A 23,186-nucleotide genomic window follows, 5' to 3' on the forward strand; every position below is an offset into this window, starting at 1 on the left:
GAGCACGAGCAGGAGCCTGGGGCCAGGGGTGGGGGGAGGGGAGGGGAGGGGAGGGGGGGAGAGGGGGTGGAGGAAGGAAGGCGGGGGTGTTGTGGTTTTATAAGCATCATGGAAGCAGGAGAAGGGGAATTGAAAGAGGAATAAAGCGTTTTAAATAGACTTTTACGGAGGGGGGAGTCACAGAAGCTCTTTCTGGATGTCAAGTTGTGCAGACCTGCCAAAACAGAACTGCTTTCTCCCTGCCCTTGTGGAAGGGTCGGGCCTTTCAGCAGTATTTTTTTCTAAGAATCATTTTAAAAAGAAGCCTTTTTAAGCAGACTCGGGAGATATCAACATTTTTTTCTTGAATAAATAACAAAAAAAAGAAAGAAAAGTGCTTTTTATTTCCCATTTTAGTCTGTGGGAAACTGTTATCATAAACTATGGCCTCTAAGATATCTGCATAATATTTGTGTTGCTTGATTTCATTTTGTTCAATGCCTTACAGAGAGCTTGTTTTTTTTCTCAATTTCTATTTTTCCCTGAAGGAGCACGTGGTGTGTTGTTCTGAATGATTGGATTGACAAACAAGAGGAAACACAGATGTAGAAAATGCATATAGGATTGAATCAGCACCAAGCAACTGTTTTTTTTCAGTTGCTTACCCTGGAAACAACCACATACGTTTTCTTATCTTTTTTAAATCCAGGATTAAGGGTTTTGTCTGGAAGAGACTGCACCAACAGAGGAGACTGTGCAGATCATACTATGTTACTGTGATTGTTTTGTTAAGGGGAAAAAAGTGCATCTTTTACATCGAAATGATCTCTATCTCTGATCGCCACAAACCGCACACTTACACATCATGCTCCGGGCACGTTTGTTTGCGTGCACAATACGTGAGCATGTGGACATGTCAGTTTTTTGAAAATGAAGATACTCTGTGAGTGTGTGTGCGTCTGTGCGATGGATGTGTGTATGTGTCTGTGTGTCTGTTTGTGTGTGTGTGTAAGCTCATATGGCTGTGCGCATGCAGGTGTGTGTGTGTGTGTGTGTATGTGGGCGTGCGTGCGTGCATGCGTGTGTGCGTGTGTTTGCGCGTGAGTGTGTCCTCTTTTAGTTTGTTGAGTGTTTGTGTTGTGGGGGAGGGACGGGTGGGGGGCTTGTTTATCATGTTGATTTGGTTCACCACAAGTAGTGTTTCAGCTGCGTCTCTGGTTGTCTGTCTTTGCGAAATAGCACTTTTGTTCTTTTAAAACAAATGTTATATATGTCTAATTTTGCTTAAAAATGACAAAATAAATCTATTATTTTATGTGTAAGAGGAAAAATAGCTAAAGATTCAAACTAACTGACATGATCCATTGACTTTGTAAGAGTTCTGCCCAAAAAGGGGGACAGTGGCCTGTCTGCACTGACTAAACTTCAATCAGAGCAGACGTGTGTTTCTTTCTATCTATATCTATATATATATATAAATATGGGCAAACATTCATATATGTATAGGGCTTTTATGAAGATTTATCCCCAGTGACCTGATTCAGCAAATGAGCACAGAAATCAGATTGAATGCATCTATGTTCTGACGACAGAGCTGTCATTTAGTGTTTGTGCTATTTGAACTCATGTCCATCCGCTGAGACAACGGCAGACGTCTTTTTAAAAGCTCTATGTATATATTTATGTAAAAAATATATTTAGTATTTATTTATGTATACCAGATGTATACATGCTTATTGTGCCATGTGCCAAATTAAAACCATAAAACTGGAGAAAAGAAGGTTTCATAAAATACTTCTTTCTTCACGCAAGCTTTTTCCCTTTCCTCTCAGAAGTATGTCAAATACTGATTTGTTCGACTTGAGTTGCCATTTTAATGGAATTATTAGTGAGCTTTCAGTCCTCTTCCCCACAAGGACAATATTTTTTACCACAAACTCTGCTTTCCTTAGTCACATCGCCTGGGGAGAAACAGAGGCAGACACTTCTGTGAGTGCAGATAGAATTACCAACAGGAAATCAAGAAGAATGATTCAGCAGTCAAGAGGGATTTCAGTAGCACACACACCCACTCCACGGTAGAACCGTCTCTTCATATTTCACCAGGTATGAGTGCTGGATTTGGATGTTTGGTTGGGATATGAGGGGGAAAAAACACTCAGCTCTTACTAATGCCTCAGAGAAACATCACAGGAGATGGAGGCTGAAACCTTTGCCTTCATGTTGTCCAGCAAGGGGCCTTGTAATTGTTCTGCTCTCTCTAATCAACCCCCTCCTGGTCTGACTCAGCAGCCACAGGCTTAAGTGTCACAGTCCACCCAAATCGTTGCTCGGTTCTGTTATAAATAGCGTGTGAAGTTTGCTTAACAAGGTCACCTGCTGATCGTCTTTTACAAATAAAAAGTACTCCCATTCATCCACCGAACAGCGCTGTTGTTGTAAGAATCCAGCAAGGTCTCTTCCGAGCGCCACCACAGCCGCCTGCAACCGTTTGTCACCGCGGCGACCGAGCAACAGACAGGAAACCACATGCGCGCGTAACGCCTAACGCAGATAAAGCCTAATGTTGTGCCAAATAGACACGCCGAGCCATTGGCTTTGATTAGGGCGAGCAGGAGAAGCACTCAGTCATCAGCGGGTCCAACGCGCCCTGCTCAATGAGGGGTGGACGCGGCGCTCGCAAATCCACCAAAAGCCTGCGTCCTCCATTTCGAGTCATCAGCCGTCTTGCAGGGCCGCAAATTTGTCTATATCGGCCAAGTGGGTAATGAGTAGTCACTCTCTCTGAGGAGGCTTGGGCCTTTATAGCTGGCTGGGACTAGACGGGTCCTTTAGTAATCAAAAGACAGGAGGGAGGAGAGAGCACCTGGCATCCTCCACCACAATAACACAAATTCTTCTTATCCTATTAGTATTTACAGACTCCACTATTTTGGTCAAGGTAAAGTAGTTTTATTGGGAGATTTTGATCATTAATATGGTGCGTATTAATCAGGCCTACTCTGTTGAGAGGAGAGGGGATCGGGAATGGAATGACAGTACTACACATCATTTGTGCTTGTAGGTCTGACCATGAGCAGGAGTAAGATTGCGTGCCAAATATCATTGTGCCACCCACTGAGAGGCTGAATGCAGAATGTAGATGTGATCCGGTACATTTCGCCAGCCAGTCAGTTGGGAGCTGGGTGCCATACACACACCCACACACTCATCCTAGCAGAACCACTGCTAGGCGGGTATTTGATGAGTTGATACACATACAGTAGTAAAGCCAATTACATCGTCTGAATAGCATGTTTGGTCGATTATAGGTCACAGTTCAAGTGGTGGCATTTTATCCACTTTCACAATATTATTTGTATGTGACACATGGGAATTGATAGTGCACATAACATATTTTCTTCTTAATTCTTTTTTTCAAGAAAGGAAATGACTGGTTCTTCTCTTTTTCACCTCTCTGGCCACATCATTCAGTGGGGTTCTGCACGCAGAACAATCGGATTACAGTGCCAATCATCAGTCAAGTATTATCAGATTTTGAATATTCCAGTTTACATACAACAACAAGTACAAATTTGAATTCCTTCCCCTTCAGCCGAGGAGATTTGAACATTCTAACAAAATATTCTGTTCCATATATCTGAATATCTTCTGTAAGGTTCTATAGGAATGTGGCAGATCGAATCAGATCTTAATCAAGCACTCCAGATTATCTTCTCCGATTACATGAAATTGGAGTACAAAGTTCACTCAAAGTACACAATTTGCAGTTTACAGTTCAACCAGAGTACATCGTTTACATGACAATTTTTAATCGGAGTTAAGAGAATAATTGGACTGAAATCTGATTGTTTGTTTGCATGTAACCACACTGATTGTCTGTGCTGTCGGAGCATTCAATTTCTGAAGTTTGAGGTTGGAATTCTATTTTATGTGGGAGATCATTGGAGCCCTTAGCTAGGCGAGGCAACAGATGAACGAGCAGTGGTGGACGTCTCTGTTTCCACATGGGGATCCACTCTTCACTTTCACACAAATTTTGGTGTTTTTTCCAGGCTGGACGTTTAGGTCACAAGACGCTGGGCTGTTTTAATCATCTCATTTAGGTGTTCTGAAAATCTTTGTTAAAAAAAAAAAAGAAAAATATGTGAAAGATCAATAAAGACTCCAAATGCTTTTTAGTTCCATGTCTGAGGTTAATCATTCTCAGTAATCACTGTACAGAACAGTTTTATAAGAAGCCCTGTTATGAATATATCTATGTTATGTCCATAGAATGTATTTATAATTGTGCACATAAGAAACATATACAAAAATAAAAAATATCTATACATCTTTACACACAGCATTTCATTGTGGATCTTTGAAAAACAGGAAACATCGCAAGTCGCTTTTTTTTCTGCAGACTTTGTAGTGCACGCATGGCCTAGTTCTGCTCTCAGAGGGCACGTGCATGTGTGCACACACACACACACAGCTTCCTGCAGCTGCATGGCTGCTCCGATGTGAGTGAGAAAATGAATATATTCAGTTTCCATCTCCTTATTGAAGACGACAGGAATAATTGACCTCTGATGGCTACGTGGCTCACTACGAACATCTCTGAAATTCTTATTTAATCGGTTCCCTCAGGCTTCATACCCTACAGGCACATCGAAAAGCTGCTCCTACATATACTGTATATGTAGCACCACATCTGCTCTACTGGACCTGGCTTTTGCTGCTTGCAGGAGGCCGGCCGCCTATATATCATTTGCTAATACTGTTGTAGCATTATAAGGGAGTTGTTTATCTTTTTATCATGATAAAGGAACAAGGACATTAATTGGACAGGGCTGTGGAGCGGCGACTGGAAAGCTTCCTTTCTGAGGGCCAGAGGTCCCAGCTGCTGCTGTGACTGGTACTATAATGATCCAATCTCCATGATGGATGGCTGCGAGAAGCCACAAGGCTGTACTGAGACCAGGAGGGGGGGGGGGGAGATGCTGTGAATACCCAGCACCCCCTAATCATCTGTGCTACCAGATAAACCCCCAATTACATTACAAGTTATTAGGTACGATTGAGTCTGCCTCTCAAAGCAGGCACGTGTCCATTTAGGAGGCCTATCAGTGATATGTACTAATTACTGCGGGCAGCAAATCTTCAGGGCACATTAAAGGCAGGGCCAGCAAGCATGCGCTCAGGCGTTTTAAAGTGATTCCGATCCGGGGCCAAGCTAATGACATGGCTGAACCTTTATTAACTTTATGTACGGCTGATAACGACCCCAGATGCAGGTCTCGCCCTCTCCCTTTCTCTCTCTATCTCTCAAACGAACCATAAAGACGGCGCTTTGGCTGAGACTATTGCTCAGAGGGCCGTGACAAGAACAACGCAGTCAACCGCCGCAGCAGAGGGCAGGGCAGGGTTGCGCAACCGCTGGAGATGGGCGCCGGGAGCAGCGGGGAGAAGGAACCACAGACAATGTGGCTCCTGTGCAGCAGTGGAAGAAATAGGGAGACCATTAAAGACCTCCAGCCGATGCCTGGGCCAGCAGAGATCAAGCAGCATATCACAGGCGCCGGAGAACACTCATCCACCCTCCCCGTGGGAGCATGTTGCACAATGGAGCGTCATTCCATTGTCTGTCACTGTGTGAATCAGCTGGTTCAGTGGCAGTTCAATGGAAATTCCTGGGGAGTCCTCTCCAGGCAACAGGTGGATCGGTGGAGATCCGGTTTCAAAACATTAGATTATCGTGAAGTGGGGTTGCCACAACAATAGAAGAACTTTCATGCAGTCTTCTCATAACATAATGAGTGTGAAAAATTGACAAAAGGTGATATATTTTAGGATCATTTAAAAAATGGATGACCTTTGAGATAACGTGCATGAGGGAATTATGAGTCTACTCATGAATAACTATTGACATTGTCTCTTATGAGAAGTAGGAGGTGTGTTCTGATTCCTGGGAAGGCTCTGTCATGTAGGCATTCATCTCTCATGAGGGAACTCCAGCAGTGGAAACTCCCCCCATGTTACAGTTGCATCAGAAGAGTCTGACCATCAGATGGCAGTCATTCATGCCCTATACCAGAGCCGTATATGGAGAGAGAGTTCGGACAACTCAGATCACGGACCCCATGTCTCATCCAAATGTCGGGTGATTCTACAGTGTAGCCCCATGGGGTGAATATGGTATGTTGATATAAATAGCTTACTTTCACCATTAACAGGCCTATACATTAGCAATGTTTGTCAGTATGTAAAAGACCCTTACGGAAATATTCCAGTGTACCTTCGATATCCTAAATGGCTCTGTAAAATGCCCATTGTAGTGAGTGACCACGTCCCTAATCTGTCTCAGAGCAGTGTTTACATGGAATGCTAGCGGGAAAAAAGCGCTAGAATAAGGCTTGGCTAACTAAACTTTCATTTATAAAGCAGTGTTAAAACTTTTTTGACCGATGGTCTGAGGTGGGCAGAAATATATCAAAAACTGTTTTGTTACAAACTACAAATACTGGCTCATAAAATGTTAGAAAATAAAATCCAAAATAGACCTACTGATGTGAAAGAATGTATTTCATTAAAAAAAAAAAAACACAAGTAATTGGTATTATTAGGCTATTGAAACCGTATCCCCAAGAGACCAGAAATAGTATTTTCTGATAGCAGAGGGATATTAATTCTGTAAATTGGGGCTCCTATGAAGTGGATTTGGTCAAATAAATGAATCAGTGTCCCATATGAATGTAAACAATGATTGAACTGTCAACAAGTAGGCTTTTGCAACAGTGGAATCAACTGTATAACAAAGCAAACTACTGTGGTGGAAAAAACTCACACCAACCAGTTCACTTTTAAATTAGCACAAAAAAACCTTGATCCAAGGAAGCACACTGAGACGACAGTAGCTATTGAACTGTCAATACTACAAGTGACACAGCCTGACTAAGTCTATAACCCAAAGCAACACTGATCAGTAGAGTGAATGTGAGTGAATTCTGCAGAATATACAGTATTTAACCCTATTTGAGATCCAAATCAGAGGCTGGAGCAGTTGACGTCTGCTTGGCAAACCAATCAGGGATATGACATCAATCCATCCTACAAAGCATTTTTGGGTGTTGTCCCAACATGCATGCCTGTTGCCCACATACACTGTGCATGACTGGTGACATGGGGGACAAACAGAATAACATCCTGTGATGTGTCCCAACAGTTCCACAGCCCAAGCTCCACATACGGCAACAAAAACAAGCTGGTGCAACCTGCACCATGAAACATAACAAACAGAGTTCCAGGAAATAGCCGATGAGATGCCCATTTAGGAGAGTTTCAATTGCACGGGAGGGAGAAGAGAGCAAGTGCTGCGTCTCGTTTGAACGTCAACAGACGTTGCCCAGCATTGCTTAGAGCACCTTTAACTTGGTAGAGAAAACGTTTCGCATCGGGGAGGTCTTTGCGTCCTTCATAGCATAAATCCTCACGTCAAATCCATTAAGTGGTTTAAATACTGTCATGTAGTGAGAGTGGACATCAGTTATTAAGTACTCAAGGTCATGGGGTCCATTTCCTAATGTTCTCCCTCAGTATCTTGTATCTTTTTCAAATTTTAGTCTTGTAGCAGTTGACACACCTGACAATTCAAGTTTATGTTTTTCAACTTTCAGACATGTTATTACGTTTACTTACTTACGCTTATTACCCCTCCTGGGGGCATATGCCGCTGAAAAGGGTTCTCCATGATAAAACAGAAAAGACAAATGTAGTGCTTGTAAGTTGTTTACAGGGTGGCATAAATTTGGCACAAACAAAAAATTGCCTCTACAACCCATGTGGACCATTTTAGCTCCCTCAGTTGACATCTCTTGTCGGTCACATTGTGGCATACTACTGCAACAAAAAGGAAACATGGGTTTACATTTCATGCTGTCCTTCCCAAAGGGTAATGACATTGGCATTTTTGAGGACAAATCGCCAACTTTAGAGCTGAATATAAGGAATTGTCCAAGAGATATCACCAGGCATCCTCCCTATTCTTATTGAGTAACCACTACACAAATAAGAAACTGCAAAGAAAATAACTTTGACCGACAAAAAAAGGTTCACCAAGATTCTGGCGTTTTGCTCCCGGACTATGATAAGCATATTATTGTCACAGTTATAGGTCGTATATAATTTTGGCAATCCCTCAAAGTATATAGTTACAAACTACTTTTTTTTTTCAATCCTGCAAAATACAAATTACAAAATACGCTGAAGTGATTAAATACATTTTTGAAATACATTTGAGAGAGTTTTGAGAGAAAATTACAAATCATTAAAATACTGCCCTACTGTATACAACCTGAAGCAAAAAGGGCTAAGAGTGTGGCAAAGATTAACTCTAGGATATTCTGTATTCTGTATTTGGTAACTGGTGCAAAAAACGCTTATTTCTGGATATATTCAATGAAGCCTTTTTGTTGTTCTTTTTATTTTAGGGTTGTCTCTAACTTCACGTTAGTTTAGTTTTTTGCTTTGTTATGCTTTTGTTTGTTGTTGTTGTTGTTTTGCTGGTTGCTGATTGGTAGTTGTGAGTATGTCGAGTTATTTTGGTCCTGTGAGAAAAAATAACACATTCAGTCATGTGTGAGGTCTGACATGATTTGAAGTTTTGTTTGTAATGGCCTCTCAGGTGACATTTCCTGAGCATTGATTAACAACGTGGTGGAAATGGCCAGGCACATACTGCACAGGAGGAGGCAAAGGGTAGACTAGCAATAAACAACGTCTCTGGGCCTCTGAGGAAAAAAGAGCTAAACATTCCAGTAGCCACACAGTGGTATTCAAATACCTCTGAAGTGACCATTCTTGCTAAAGAACTCCATGCATTTCCTGTTCCTCCCCATGTGCTCTGGAATGATGGCACCGCCAGAAAAATAGCTTGACGCCAAGTTCAGTCATGGAAGACCGATCTAACTTAGAAATCTAACTGTGATTACCGTTGCCACCTTTAAACTTATTTTTTAAAAAACAAACAAACAAACTGGTTGACCGAAAAGGGGAAGGAGTTCATTCATTTCCGCTGGTGGCAGAAACCCTGGGCCAAGTATGGTTTATTTTCTTTGCACCAACCATCCAATGTAGAGGCCTGACAAACCTCCAACAAAAACAGCTCCCTGGAACTGTGGGTTCCTTTCGGTTACATAACGCCAGCGCTCTGCGCCTTCATTAGGAGGTGGCTGGTCTCCCTCCCTCCCTCCCTCCCTCGCTCCTGCTCTCACAGCTCCTCGCACAGAAGCTGCTCGCTGGGCACGCGCGCGCTCGCGGACCCTCCCAAGGGCACCACACTGCTCGCTCTCCTTCATTAAACAGACAACACGCGCCGGCGAGAAGCGCGCTGCGCTCATCTCTTAACAATCCGCCCAACAGGGCTTCCTCTCCCGCCTCTTTGGTGTCGTCTTTGTTTTCCAATCCCAAGATGGGCCATACGGCAATCAACAACAATTTACATTTTTGTGCTTAATTGGGTGACCAACTGGGTGAAGCCATAGCAACTGCATTTTTGTTTTGTTTTGTTTTTCCGCCATACGTACCATGGATGTGAAACAAACAGCATGCTGAAATCCCGTCTAGAAAAAACAAAGAAGAAGAACTGAGTATTTTCATATGAATGGGGTTGAAGGAGACGTGCCTCTATTCATGTTCAAATTGATAGCCACTCGTCCCTGTGCGCTGTTTCTGTCATGCAGATACGCTAGACGAGGCACCAGGCCCCGACCCCCGTCCACTCCCCAATACCCTCCATCATCACTCAGGCCACCCATGCTAATTAAGCAGGGCAGGGCTGCTAGGACACAGCAGGCCTGGCTCAGGTAATACTGAGACTAACAGGGTTGGTGCAATGGCTGTTCTGGTTAAATGTTCAACTATTTATGACTAACAGCCCTGCAACCGTTGGAATAATGACAGTAGTGTGTTGTTATACACACATACACACAAGAAATCGCATAAATGATTGATATTTGAGAGGAAAATATCTGGGATCTGGTTGAGAAGAATTGGTCTCAGTTCAGTAGACACATAATGTGTCATATCATAACCGAAACAATGGCACTGCTGTGCTTTTTCTTTCTATTTTGGTGTTTTTCAGAAAACGCAGGAACTTCCTGTTTTTTAGCTTTCACACCCTCTCTGGACAAATGGAGTCCAAAACTTTGCCATAAAAGGAAAGTCCCCAAACCAAACCCAGAAGCCAAGAGAGTTTCGGATTCCCAAACAGCTGTGGCCTGAGAGCTGCTGCGTCCACCCCCACTCTTTGTCTCTCCCTACCCAGCTACTGTTGACAGAGTTCAGTCCGTGGCCAGCAGAGTCAAGTGCCAAGTTCAAAGCCGACTCCTTGAGGAGGACGCCAAGGAGAATGGCCAGAACACTGTGTCTTTAAACAAACTATGGACAGGATGCTCATGCTAAACACTGAATAATGAGCCTTCCCTTCCCCCCCCCCCCCCCCCCCTTTAGATCCCAGACAGTTTTACGTAACAGAGGAACCCGGAGTATGTGGATGACTGTTGCATTGTTTTCCCCCTTACCACCAAGTAGTTATTTGTCATCACGTGTGAAGAACACTCAGTAGCTGTCCTTGTATTTATTATCACCAACAGCAGATGCTGTGTCCTATTTTTCACTCTCTCAAATCTGTTCACCTCCGCACCTGCAATGTTCACACTGATACGCTTGTCGTTTAATATCAACAACAACAAAACCCCATTGAGTAGTGGGGCTATTAAATCTTTCAGAACACTGTACATGGATAGTTTCATCAAGTCATGCTTTGATGTCTCTAGCCTAGTTGAGATTCTTTATCAGCATGGAGATCCTTAATGTGTCAAACATGGCCTGCAGATGATATGTGGCTTTGACAGCCTGTGGTTGACTCTGATCAATGAGCAAGTTGGAGCAGTGCCTGACTTTAGTATTTCATCACCATTCAAGGAAGGATTCTATTAATGGTTTGAATTACTCAGCGACATTAGGCCTACAAATTAACCTGCGCTCTCCTTCCCTTGGCCCTGCCCTAAGGCAAAGGTCGACAGAGGAGGCGCATCGTCAGCAGTGCTGTTTTAGCCCCTCTTGCTCATGTTTACTAAGAATAACTCAAGATTCTGCAATCGTGTCTGTTTGTGTGCGATCATCAGTGTCACATGCACTTGTGCAAGTGAATCACAGCTAAAACCACAAGACAACTCGTAGGAACTGATTTCATCATAACGGTCACAGGTTTTGGCTATTCTCAGATCTCAATGAGCCCAATTTTATAGCAGTGTTTGCAATGAGAGGTGCCATTGTTAGCCTTCTGTTACATAATGCTCAATATTTGCCTTGTGACATAATGTAAACTAGCTAAAAAGGCACATCTTTCTTCATAAATTGGCAAATGGCTCTGCTGTGGTCTTGTTCTCTGTACCCTGTCTGTTGTAGCTGTGGGACATTCCAGGCAGTATTTCATCCCACTCTAAAACACGGGCTTTCAGAGGGCAAGCAAGTGCCCCCATGACTCCTCAAATAGGCCCTGACTCTGGGGCAGACGCAGACAAAAATGCTCCCTATTGTTTTGCACTCAGCAGCTTTGACGCACATCCTGTCGAAGGCATCCACAGACTAGGGTCTTTGTCTTTGTTGATTTCCCTGTGTGCTCTCAGAAACGCGCACTAAGACATAATCAAAGCACGGCAATGAAGGAAACAGAAACAAAGCATACCAGACACACAATGCACGGCAGGCACGATCACTGACACTTCACAGTATCTGCGTAGCTCATACTGTAAACAGTACAGTAGGCTAGAGAACACACGACAACAAAGATATAAAAAGATGAGAGCGGAATGCATAGATTAGAAAAAAAACATGTGACAGCTGAATGCATAGATAAAAAGCTTTATTGGTCTGTACATTCATCAGTTTGACGTAATCCAGTTAAATATGTCTAAATTCAAACATGACACAACCTCCACAACAGTGGAAACAAATTATACACCATTATATGACACAGGACTTCTGTACAACACCTTCATAAACCATACTCCATCATATTTTACAAAGTATAAAATGCTACATCAAGTTAAAATTCAATAGCCGTTTTAGCTTTCATAAGAAAAGTATAAATAGGGGGAGATCTGAAGGGTTAGTAAAAAAAATATTTTGAATGAACACTGTAATGTAGAAGCCATTTTTTACTGGGGACACCGTAGGCTGGTCTGATTCCAATTGCTCTTACTAATTAGACCACAGCATGGGGTCCTTTCATGACCCACCATTAAAGCGGGAGTCTTAATTAAAAGACATTTAAAAGAATGTCACACTTCCTTGTCAAAGGGTGAAGATGATGTAGTCCGGCCACCGTTTCCCGACAGAGCCCTCGCCGACATGATTTTCTTTGTGGCCCTGAGGTTAACCTCTTGTAAAGGGTGGGGGGGGGTGGTGGGGGGTGGTGGTGATCGGGACGTGTCGTGTCGCAGCAGCGAGCGAGGATGTCGACTTGTCGCACTCCAGTCCGCTTTGTCTCTATTGAACTTCAGGCTTGTTACGCTGCCAGTCACGTGGCCGCCTTCGCCGCTCACATCTCTGTCAAGGAGATAAAAGTTGTGACAGCTTAGCGGAGGAGAGCAGTTAGGATTTGCATGTGCATGGCAGGGCGCACAGATGTTGGGGGAGTTATGATTCACGAGCCGCACTTATCTGAACACCCACAGATAACACAAGCTGCTCAGTGGAAGGCCATTTTGAAAAAAAAAAACACTGTCTCTATTGGTATGCCGCACAGGAATGTGGCTTCAGCAACTTGAAAAGCCCACCAATGATGTTACCTTGCGGCTGATATCTACCCTGATGTGATTGGTTGAGGGTGGCCTAAACGGTGACAAGTTGTGATGATGACTGATTCCTCTACTCAGAGTTTCTCTACCGGCGACAAAACAAGTCCGGGGTTTTCTACATACCTGCAAGTTCACGGTCCAAGTTGTCGATGAAGCTCTGAAGGTCCCCTGTGTCCCCGAGTTTGGCTGCGGAGAGGGAGGAGAGAGAGGAAAGAATGTGAGCGCACGGCAACGCTCCCAGCTGCACAGAGTCAGCGCTCAGAGCACTGGCATTTCCTCTGGAACATACCGAGTCGCCCAGAAGAAACGCGATCTTCCACTTGAAATTACATAAGGGGATTGAGTGAAGGGGGGGGGGGGGGTGGTTGCAGGACGGGAGGGAAAGGGTAGAAACATCTACTCAAGTGTTATGGCTTTACTCCATCTGCCATAGCATGGATAGAAAGTTACCTAACCAATAGGACACAGAAAGTTATATTTAATGGAAGCCTCTCAAATGCACAACATATACATTGTGGGATTCCGCAAGGTTCTTCACTAGGACCATTGCTCTTCTCCATTTTTACAAATGATCTCCCACTTGTCTGTAAGAAAGCCTGTGTGTCTATGTATGCAGATGATTCAACTCTCTATATGTCTGCACAAACAGTTGAGGAAATCACCTCAGCCCTCAACAAAGAGTTGCAGGAGGTTTTCAAATGGGTCTCGGATAACAAACTTGTCCTGAACATATCTAAAACCAAGAGTATTGTATTTGGAACAAAACACTCATTAAGCTCTAAGCCCCAACTAAATTTAGTACTGAACAATGCTGCGGTTGAGCAAGTACAAGAAATAAAGCTCCTGGGGGTAAACTTAGACTGTAAACTGTCATGGTCAAGGCATACAGATTTACTGGCGCAAAAGATGGGGAGGAACATATCTGTAGTCAAAAGATGCTCTTCCTTTTTAACACCTCACCTGACCAAACAGGTCCTACAAACCCTGGTCCTATCACAGTTAGACTACTGTTCGGTGGTCTGGTCAGGTACCACAAAAAATAATCTAGGGAAGCTTCAGAGGGTACAAAATAGAGCAGCAAGGCTTGCCCTTAAATGCACACAGAGAGCCAATGTAAAAAACATGCATGCCCAACTCTGCTGGCTGACAGTTGAGGCGAGGTTGAAAGCAACACTTCTGTCTTTTATAAAGAACATTAATACACTAAACAAACCAGACTGTTTGTTTAGACAGCTCACACTCAGTTCCAATGTTCACACATACCCCACTAGACATGCTACTAGTGGTAACTACACAATCCCACTAATCAAAACAACACTGAAACAGCGCACAGTGCTATGTAGAGCTATGGTTGAATGGAACTACCTTCCAGATCAGATATCAAAAATCCAGAGCAAAGTCAGTTTTAAAAAACAAGTAAAGCAGCACCTTATGATTGATTGCACTAAATCCTAGTATGTAGCTTACAGTACTACTGATTTTTTTTTTTTAACTCACATGTACTTTTTCCTTTTTGTCACTTCATCTCTTGTCGTGGTTTGTCTGTGTTGTGTGTTGGTGGCTTAGTTAGTCATTATTTTTTCTGTTTTTCTTTTATGTGTTCTTTTTATATATAGTATATATATGTTGTCTTGTTGATTTCTTGTTTGTTATAGTGTGTGGACCCCAGGAAAAGTGTTTTCTTTTCCTGTTTTTATATCTGTTGTGTTGTATGTTGATTTCTTAATTGTATGTTGATTTTTTTTGTCTATTATATGTTGTGTGTGGACCCCAGGAAGAGTAGCTGGTGCTTTTGCATCATCTAATGGGGATCCAAATAAAATCAAAAAAAAAAAAAATCAAATCAAAAAAAAATCTAAATCCCCCCCAATACATTCTTTTTTGTGTGTGATAGAAAGGATGAGATACATTCACGGCCACACATTCAACTGGCTTTGTCACATTGTATCATAAACAGCCCATAATCCCGTGAGGCAGTCACGCCTGCGGCCCACCTCGCCATGCGCCAGGCCAAGGATCCTGCTGAAAGGGTATGGCCATCAGCGGCGCAGGGGAGCTAGACAGCAGGCTTTGTGGTGTTTTCCATTCTCTGGTGCCTTGTCTACAGGGTCTTGTATTATTGATAAGATTCATGCATTTAAATGAGACGATGCTCCTCAAATTCACATTCCTACACTGAAGCTCCCCGCACACACACACACACACACACATACACACACACACACACACACACACACACACACACACACACACACACACACACACACACACAACCCACAACAAGGCAACACAAGGCAAAAAAATTAAATAAAAAAAGTGTGGTATAGCAATTATACCAACCTTAAATCGAGTGCAGATAAGGCGAAATAGGGTGGCTGAGTACCCAACCAACCCCAGGTCAAAAATAGCTGGAATTGGGGGCAACCCACCCTCTGGCATTGTTGTGTAAATGTGATGGCTATCTGGATAGAGATGTTATGGTAATACCTTTAGGTGCTGCCGTCATGCCTGCAGTGTTCAGCTCCTCCTCGCTGGTGTTCAAGCTGTTCCCAAGAGATGGTTCACTGCCTGGGGAGAGCGTAGACCAGAGTTATACAACTCATTCAGAGTGTGAAGTTTGTCATTTTGATCTGTAATCTGTAGACACGTTTGGTTTGTGGTCAGAGTGCAGTTGATGAAGAGATGTTATTCTCCGTATTGCAATTTGATTTCTGCCTGGTATGGGGGGGACAACGACTCATATTGAGTGGTGTTAAGGTCACTGCAGCACATTTAGCTGAAATAAGCTTTTATGATATGACACACAAGTATTGCATTGTAGGCCCACTGTTCAATGTTAATGTAAGTGAGCTGTTAGATAAAGTGTGTATAGCCAGCAGATGAAATGTCACACACAAAGCAAAAAGTAGCCAGCTTCATAGTCACTGATGACTAAACCAAAACACTGAGGCAGTCCTCTTGTTTGTTTGTTTTGTTTTGTTTAATCTGATTAAGGAATAATGTTATGAGGTCAGAGGTGACTCTGTATTCCACCACCTCAACAATAACTTATATAATATAATATAATATAATATAACATGAAAATAACTCACTGTAGTCGGAATCTTCTATGCCGCTGTCGCTCACACCATCATTAAGTCCGGTGCGTCGCTTTGCTTCATTGAGAAGGTGACCATAGGCGTATTTGGTACTTTGCGCCGGGACCCTCAGTTCTTCAGCAACATCGTTGAATTCTTGAAGCAAATCCCCCAATTCCATGTCCAAGTCTTCTAAGAAATAATCGCACAAAACAGTGAATACTAGAATATATGCAGCAAACCATAATATTGAAAATAGTTATCATGTGCTGTTGACATTATGGCTAATGGCAAATTCCTCACCTGTGAATGTTTGGCCCGACATCCTTGAATACTTGCTTGGCTTATAAAGGTCAAAAGTAGAGTGAACTGAGGAACTGCTTACTTGGACGTTCAACTCCCCAATTTATTCGGGCGCTCCGCCTGCGATGGAAGGCGCCTCAGTAACGTCCAATGAACGTTCAATGCAGCTTTTGTGGTTTCCCTTGCGCATTGGGGGGAGGGCGACCAAACTTTCCCTCGTAGCGAAATCGGAACATTCCACTAATATAGAAAGTGACGCAACTCTAACGGGGTCCTTATGGGTGAGAGCTGAGAGTGGAGTAAGGTGCCCTAGACACCATTCGGATCAGTGACACATTTCTGAAGTTTTCTACTCTGAACAGCTAACTAAGATTTAGCTATTCACAGTCAAGGAGAAACTAAAAAGATAACGTGCAATGCACATTTTGACTGAATTCTCTGATTCTATTTTCATCGTCACTGTCGGCTACTCCGCTACATGACAATTGTTGATATTCAGATAGCCTATAAATGGAAACCATTGCAGCATAAATGACAATCTGTTTAATGTGTTAGGCCGACGAGTCTCCTTACACCATAACAAAAAGTACGCAACGTGACCGCATGATGGCGACAGCTCTTCATTGAACTGGGTCGTGCTGTATCCTACGCTGTGGTGTTCTAGTTGACATGGGCAACAAAATAGGTTTAATTGCACATATTTCAAATGAATGCCTTCCGGTGTTTTTGTATGAAGTAATTGTAACACGCCGTTTCAAGATTACATTTCAGTGACAGCTGTCACCTGTGCTTCTAACACAACCACCTAAGAGTTAATGAAATGGAATAGGAATGTGAAACCTCTTTTTTGATTGGTCACTGTAGGTTATAGCGTGGCCAAACCTCTATTTGTACAGTGTACGCCACGCACCTGAATTGAAGAGGGCGGGGACCCTTCAAAGGTAGGCTCCGTGTCTTGTGCGAGCACATTGTCGCTCCTCACCTGTTAGCATGTTTTAAAGTAGCCGGCTGGGCCATGGGATTTGCGATAACATGAATACCGCTGTCTTACTACAGGTAAGACTCAAATATCAGTTAAGGAATGTCTTTCATTCAGTCATGTGTAACACGTGGTAGTATAAAGTCATAGGCTACAAGCATGTTAACAGTGAACATTAAAGTTTGACAGTAATGTTTTAGACTATTAGTTAGTTTAGTTGAAATGTAGGCTAATGATATTAACCTTGGCTACACTTTGTAGGCCTGTATAGGCCATGACTTGATACAAGTGAAGGCTGCAGTCTGGTCCATTCAGTGATAAATGAAGTCTACGTCCTTCAGTGTTTAGGTGTGGCATTGCAATAGATTGAATGAACCTCAATAAGATCATGAAATCAATTCCCTGTTTCAGTGCTTGTTTTTCTCTTTCTTTGTAGAAAGTGCTTTTTGTGGTTATTTTAAAGCAAACAATGTGCCGTACACTGACTTTCCACGTGGAAGAGGAACAGCAGGAAGGTGTCTACGTTGGCACTATCAGCAGAGATTATCTGGGCCCATACCGGCTGCTTGATGGGGACTTCTTAAGTCTACATGAAAACACCGGCGACCTGTATACTACCAAGCAGATCATAGATAGAGAGAGCGTGTGCCCTATTCCGCAACACGGTGATTGCACCAGAACCTGCCATGCTGTTGTTGGTCTACAGGAAGAAGTCATAAAGATCATACTGAATGTGGAAGACATCAATGACAATGCCCCATATTTCCCTGAGCATGTCATGCGCTTGACTGTGACAGAGGATGTAAGTGTTGGGACAAGTTTTGTCTTGGATGGTGAAGCTCGGGATGCGGACTTTGGCAGCAATGGTGAGATAAGCTACCATTTGCAGGATAGTAAATTCTTCTCTGTGAGAGAGGAGGGACCCTCCCTGGTGCTTGTTCTGCAAAAGGAGTTGGATCATGAAATTCAGGATAACCATCAAATGACCGTTATTGCTGCTGACCATGGTCTGATACCACTCAGCAGCAGTGCCACAGTGATCATTACTGTGTCTGATGTCAATGATAATTGCCCAGAGTTTGATCCAGACAGCCCCCATTCAGTGAGCATCAATGGAAACACACCCAAGGGCTCATTCATTGCCCAGGTGAAAGCCACAGACAGAGATGCGGGCGACAATGCCGCCATAGCCTACTCGTTTAGCAGGAAGAACTCAGAGAAGGCAATGGCCTTGTTCCATCTGGACACACGCAGTGGACTGATCACCTTAGCTGATGACGTTCAGGCTGACAGTCCGCAGGAGTTTGTGCTGAAAGTCTTCGCCAGCGGCCCCCTCTGCTCCCCCGTCGCCTCCGAGGTAACCATATCTGTGCAGCCAATGACAGGGGCCCAGCCGGTGATCGAGATCAGGTTCATAGCGGAGCATGAAAACCAAACTATACTGTTACAGGAGAACGCGCCGCCATCTCCCCTGGCGCTTTTAGAGCTGCGGGACTGTACCAGCGGCTGCGCCCTCTCCATTGAGGAAGACGTGCCATTTTCCCTAAAACCACAAACGCAAAATGGTCACTATCGCCTTTCAACATCAAAGCCACTTGACTTTGAAATACATTCTGAATACCATATTACCATTGTCATCGCAAACTCCCAGGGCAAACTTCTGACACATAAGAAGGTGATCAAAGTGCTGGTGGTTGATGTGAATGATAATGCCCCGCAGTTCAGTCAGGCACACTATCAGATACATGTGGAGGAGAACAATAAGCCAGGGGCCAGCATTCTGCAGGTCAGGGCATTTGATCCAGACAGTCAGCACAACGGAATGCTATTTTACAGACTGAGCGAGAGCACGTCCCCGATCTTTCACGTGGACCGCGTGACGGGCGAGCTGACGGTGTCGGTCTCTCTCGATCGAGAGCAGCGGGAGGTTTACTCGGTGACCGTGCTGGCCCGAGACAACGGCACCCCACCGCTGGAAACCTCAGCGTCTGTGTCTGTTCACGTGTTGGACCAGAATGACAATGTGCCCGCGTTCCTCACACCGCATTTTATTTTCTTTGTGCTGGAGAGCATCCCCCGTTTGTCGCCTGTGGGAAAAATTGGGGTGACAGACATAGACCAAGGTGCCAATGGGCACATAGAGGTGCGTGTGTTTAACAGCACTGGCCCGTTCGTCATGGACAATGTCCAGGGAATGCTGCGCTGCACGACACAGCTGGACCGTGAGGAGCGGGACCATTACGAACTCTTCCTGGAGGCGCTAGACGGGGGCAGCCCTGCGCTGTCTGCCACCGCCCGGGTCACCATTTACGTGGAAGACGTCAATGACAACTGGCCCCAGGTGATCGTGCCCCCCAGCAACCTCACCTGCCTCACCGTGCGGCCGTCCACCCCGGCGGGCTCTGCGGTCACTCGCATCCACGCTGTGGACAAGGACTCGGGGATCAACTCGGACATCACCTACCATCTTGTCGGCAGCGAGCCGGCGCAGAACTGCCCGTTCCAGATCGACCCGCACTCGGGCAATATTTCACTCACCCAACATCTGATGGGTCAGGACTATGGGATGCACCACCTCTTTATTGTGGTGAGCGATGGGGGGAAGCCAACCCCACTTCAGACCCCAGTGTGGGTTAACCTGTTGGTCAACGAGACATTGGCGCAGTGTCACTTAAACAGTGTTCCAAAGAGCTTGCCAAGAACACTCCCACGGCCCACGGTGCCAAATCAGTGTGAGACCAGCGAGCAGAACGGTCAAAATCCCAAGTTAATACTACTCATTGGCTTAGGCATGGTCGTTTTATCTCTGTGCCTCTTGTCAATTGCCGTGGGGCTGTTTGTGAAGCAGAGAAACATGAGGCATCATGTAAAGGCCCGTGAAATGATCCCACTGAGGGACAAGCATTGCTCTGATCACTGGGAGAAAGACTGACTTGGTTGCTGAATCATTTACACCTTCAGCTCTATAGAGAACGCTTTTTTTATTATTATTTACACAAATCTCTATGCAAATCTGTATTCTGTTATTAAAAGTATTTACATTTTTATATTGCTTGCAGTGTTCACATTTAAGAGTTGTATGGAGACACAGAAAAAGCACCAAGTAGCAGAGAAAGTCATTTATTGAGTCAGATTTCTATAAACCAGTTTAAACCACTAATCTCACTAAAAAGAGAGATTAGACTTTATTTTTATCTTTTATCATTTCATTCTTAAGAAGAATAACATTCTCCATCTTGAAGGGTGACTTGAGATTGATGAACCCCGATAAGAGTCAGTTGAGATCTGTGGTAAACAAGTTTTTCCACTGAAAGCTTCCACAGTCACATTTCACTGACTAAGAGCATTGAGGTTTACCTTTCGTGAGAAGGACAAAAGAAAGGAAATTTGGCTGGTCTTGGCAAGCCAGAGATTGATTTAGGAATGGTTTGATAACAAAGGTTTATAAAATAATCACGGATGTGCATTCAGATATTGTGTAACGCTTCAATAATGTGTCACTTGGTAGCCTGAAGTGTCCTGAAGTGATTTACTGTCTCTGTCCTGTCTTGTAATGTTTGTGTTTATGAGTTGATTTACTATCAACTACTATTTCCAGCTGTTTTGGGGTCATTTTTGTCATGCTATATCCTGGAGCATGCTGACTAGGGGAGAGCTTTGGCGAGTGTAATTCCTGCTATTAGGCAAGTGGACCTGTTGAATTAGGTAATCCTCTTCTTAGGGGTCTCTCGTATTTCTCCGCTATAATTGATGGAAGTCTCAGGTAATAGTGAGCACAAAGAGGTTTAACGTTTCCCTTCAAGGGAGGTGATGAAAGTGTCCCAAGGACCTGGCTTGGAGGGAGGCCAGAGGAAACCAGGGGGGTTGCACGTCAAGTGAGAGCGCAAAGGAGGCGCACTCCATCTCAAGTCACAAGGTGACGCGCTGTTATTCGATAGTGCCTGCTCGCTGTTGTCCCACCAAGACAGATCACAATGTGCTGCTGCATGGTGGAGTTTTGTTGGACAAAATGATTAGTTAGGGATATAAACATGACCGTGTTTGAAATGATGTGATTGGGTTAACCAATGATCTGATCTTTACAAACTATAAGAGTACTCATGTATTATTGATTGACTTTTTATTTGAAACAGTTAAAGAAGAGCAAAAAAGACAAAAGGTAATTTTAAGTACAACCTTAGACCTTCTCAATGCCTTTATATTCATAGTTTTGTCCATATTTTACCATAGATTGTTTGGCCTGCCACCACTTGGGGGAAACAAGTGTGGGGTCAAAAAGCAAACTCAACATTCTGAACCTGAATTCTGAGAAACTAAGTTGAAAAATTAAAAAAAAAAAAAAAAAACCTCAACATTCAGAACCAGAATTGTGAGATACTAAATTGAACTCAGTCAAAATTTGGAGATACATGTAAGTGCAATTATTAGATATGAAGTATCCCAAAATGTTGTTATGAATGTTATGAATTATCTCAAAATTCGAACCTATTGATCTACATTATCTCAAATGATTTTATGGGTCCAATTCAATCTTAAAAATGAATGTGACCTTGAAAGTAGGTTTTAATTAAGATTAATTCAGTTGATTGATGATATAATCCTACGATATTTTGGACATGAAAACTGTAGCCAATACAACTTGTCCATAACAGCATTTGTTTTCTGAAAGGAATAGCCTAAAGCTTATTGCGTAGCACTGACCTATGCAACAAACTTAGTTACTGTTAAATTAATAATTTAACCATTTGAAAGTAGCTAAGAGTACAGCTTAATGTGATATATGGCCAATTACAAGTGAACTTGCTCTATCTATTATTTCCATAGCTGTCATCAGGTTAACACAACAGTGGGATTTGGTTTTAGAATGGAGTAGGAATAGGCCTATGGACGGCAGGGTGTGCAAATACCTCATTTGTTTCTGTTGGAGCTGTGTGTTTGAACCTGCTGCAATTATGGTTGTTGCACTTAGAAGCAGCACATTACGAAATGCTTTGCATTTGTTAAACGTGTTATGGGCAAACCTATATCTTCAGTGTTGGAGCGATTCGAACATGCAAGGAGCAAAATATAACAGAAGATGCACTTGTACAATACAGCTAACGCTCCACCGGAAACAAATGAGGTAGCCTACCTGTCCTGAACAGCCTTCCGTGGAGCATTCACTCACTTCACTCAAGCATAAAACACTTCAGGCTACTCCTATGTGAGTGAGCGAATATTCCATGTAGAAACTTGTGGGGAAAGTGGTTTAGCTTTCCCATGCCCTTGGCAAAATTTTCAGGTCCATTGTCAATGTTTGTGTTCATTCAAGCAATGTGGCAATTATCACTTCAGAAGTATCAAACAAGCCAGTCACAATACATTCTCAACAAAGCTGCTGTGGCTAATATACTTTCTTTGTAAATGTTTGATTCAAGAAAAATATTACAATGTCAGATAGATTGAAATATGTACATTATTTTCTTCAAATAACTTTACTATGCCACCACCAGTTAATTGAGCTTTCTTTGAAAATATGTATTCTTGTTAACAGAAATCCCACCAATCAAGCACAGTGGAGAAGACTGCCACCTGGTGTTTAAGAATGACATGACATGCATTACTCTTCTGACATTGCACAATGCAGTTTCTGAAACTGCGTCTCTCAAAACTACACAGAAAACCAAATATCTTGCAAAAGCAAATACTTAATTCAAAACTATATAACGTTATCTATCACATTACACACAATAAGAAAATAGTTTTACATGTCGAACAGCACTCCTTTGCCAAAAACATGCACAATTATTCAGAGCATTTGCCCATTTCATGCATGGGCATGTTGTAAGAAAACAAATAGCCTACAAAGGAGAAACAAATGTATATCTCAACTGTCAACTCTAACCATTATAGTTTGAAGATGGCCTTATCATAGTTAGGGTAGCCTACTTTCTTGTAAACAAGCCTACAGTAGGCCTATATTGCAATTAAAAGCCCTTACACGTGCATCTGACCTCAGCACCT

The 23,186-nt window shown here is 43.2% G+C and overlaps 2 protein-coding genes across 3 annotated transcripts; one reads left to right on the top strand and one right to left on the bottom strand.

Moving 5' to 3' along the window:
- Positions 1-11,870: 11,870 nt before the first annotated feature.
- On the bottom strand, positions 11,871-16,363 carry si:dkey-27i16.2 (regulator of cell cycle RGCC-like). Of its 2 annotated transcripts, none has more exons than XM_062524550.1 (5): positions 16,205-16,363; positions 15,917-16,093; positions 15,312-15,392; positions 12,948-13,010; positions 11,871-12,573 (listed from the first exon to the last, which is right to left on the bottom strand). In XM_062524550.1, exons 1-5 carry the CDS (start codon positions 16,224-16,226, stop codon positions 12,566-12,568), a joined length of 351 nt encoding a protein of 116 aa, XP_062380534.1. In that variant the 5' UTR covers positions 16,227-16,363; the 3' UTR covers positions 11,871-12,565. The 2 variants fall into 2 exon arrangements, with proteins under 2 accessions (XP_062380534.1, XP_062380535.1); XM_062524551.1 differs by having other exon boundaries at positions 15,917-16,090; positions 16,205-16,347.
- A 764-nt stretch (positions 16,364-17,127) lies between these two features.
- pcdh20 (protocadherin 20) lies at positions 17,128-20,230 on the top strand. Its single transcript, XM_062524549.1, has 2 exons — positions 17,128-17,260; positions 17,620-20,230. The coding sequence occupies exons 1-2, from the start codon at positions 17,237-17,239 to the stop codon at positions 20,113-20,115; spliced, it is 2,520 nt and encodes an 839-aa protein (XP_062380533.1). The 5' UTR covers positions 17,128-17,236; the 3' UTR covers positions 20,116-20,230.
- Positions 20,231-23,186: the final 2,956 nt, after the last annotated feature.

The sequence above is a fragment of the Sardina pilchardus genome, chromosome 21 (assembly GCF_963854185.1).
Source record: "Sardina pilchardus chromosome 21, fSarPil1.1, whole genome shotgun sequence".
NCBI classification, from domain to species: Eukaryota; Metazoa; Chordata; class Actinopteri; order Clupeiformes; family Clupeidae; genus Sardina; species Sardina pilchardus.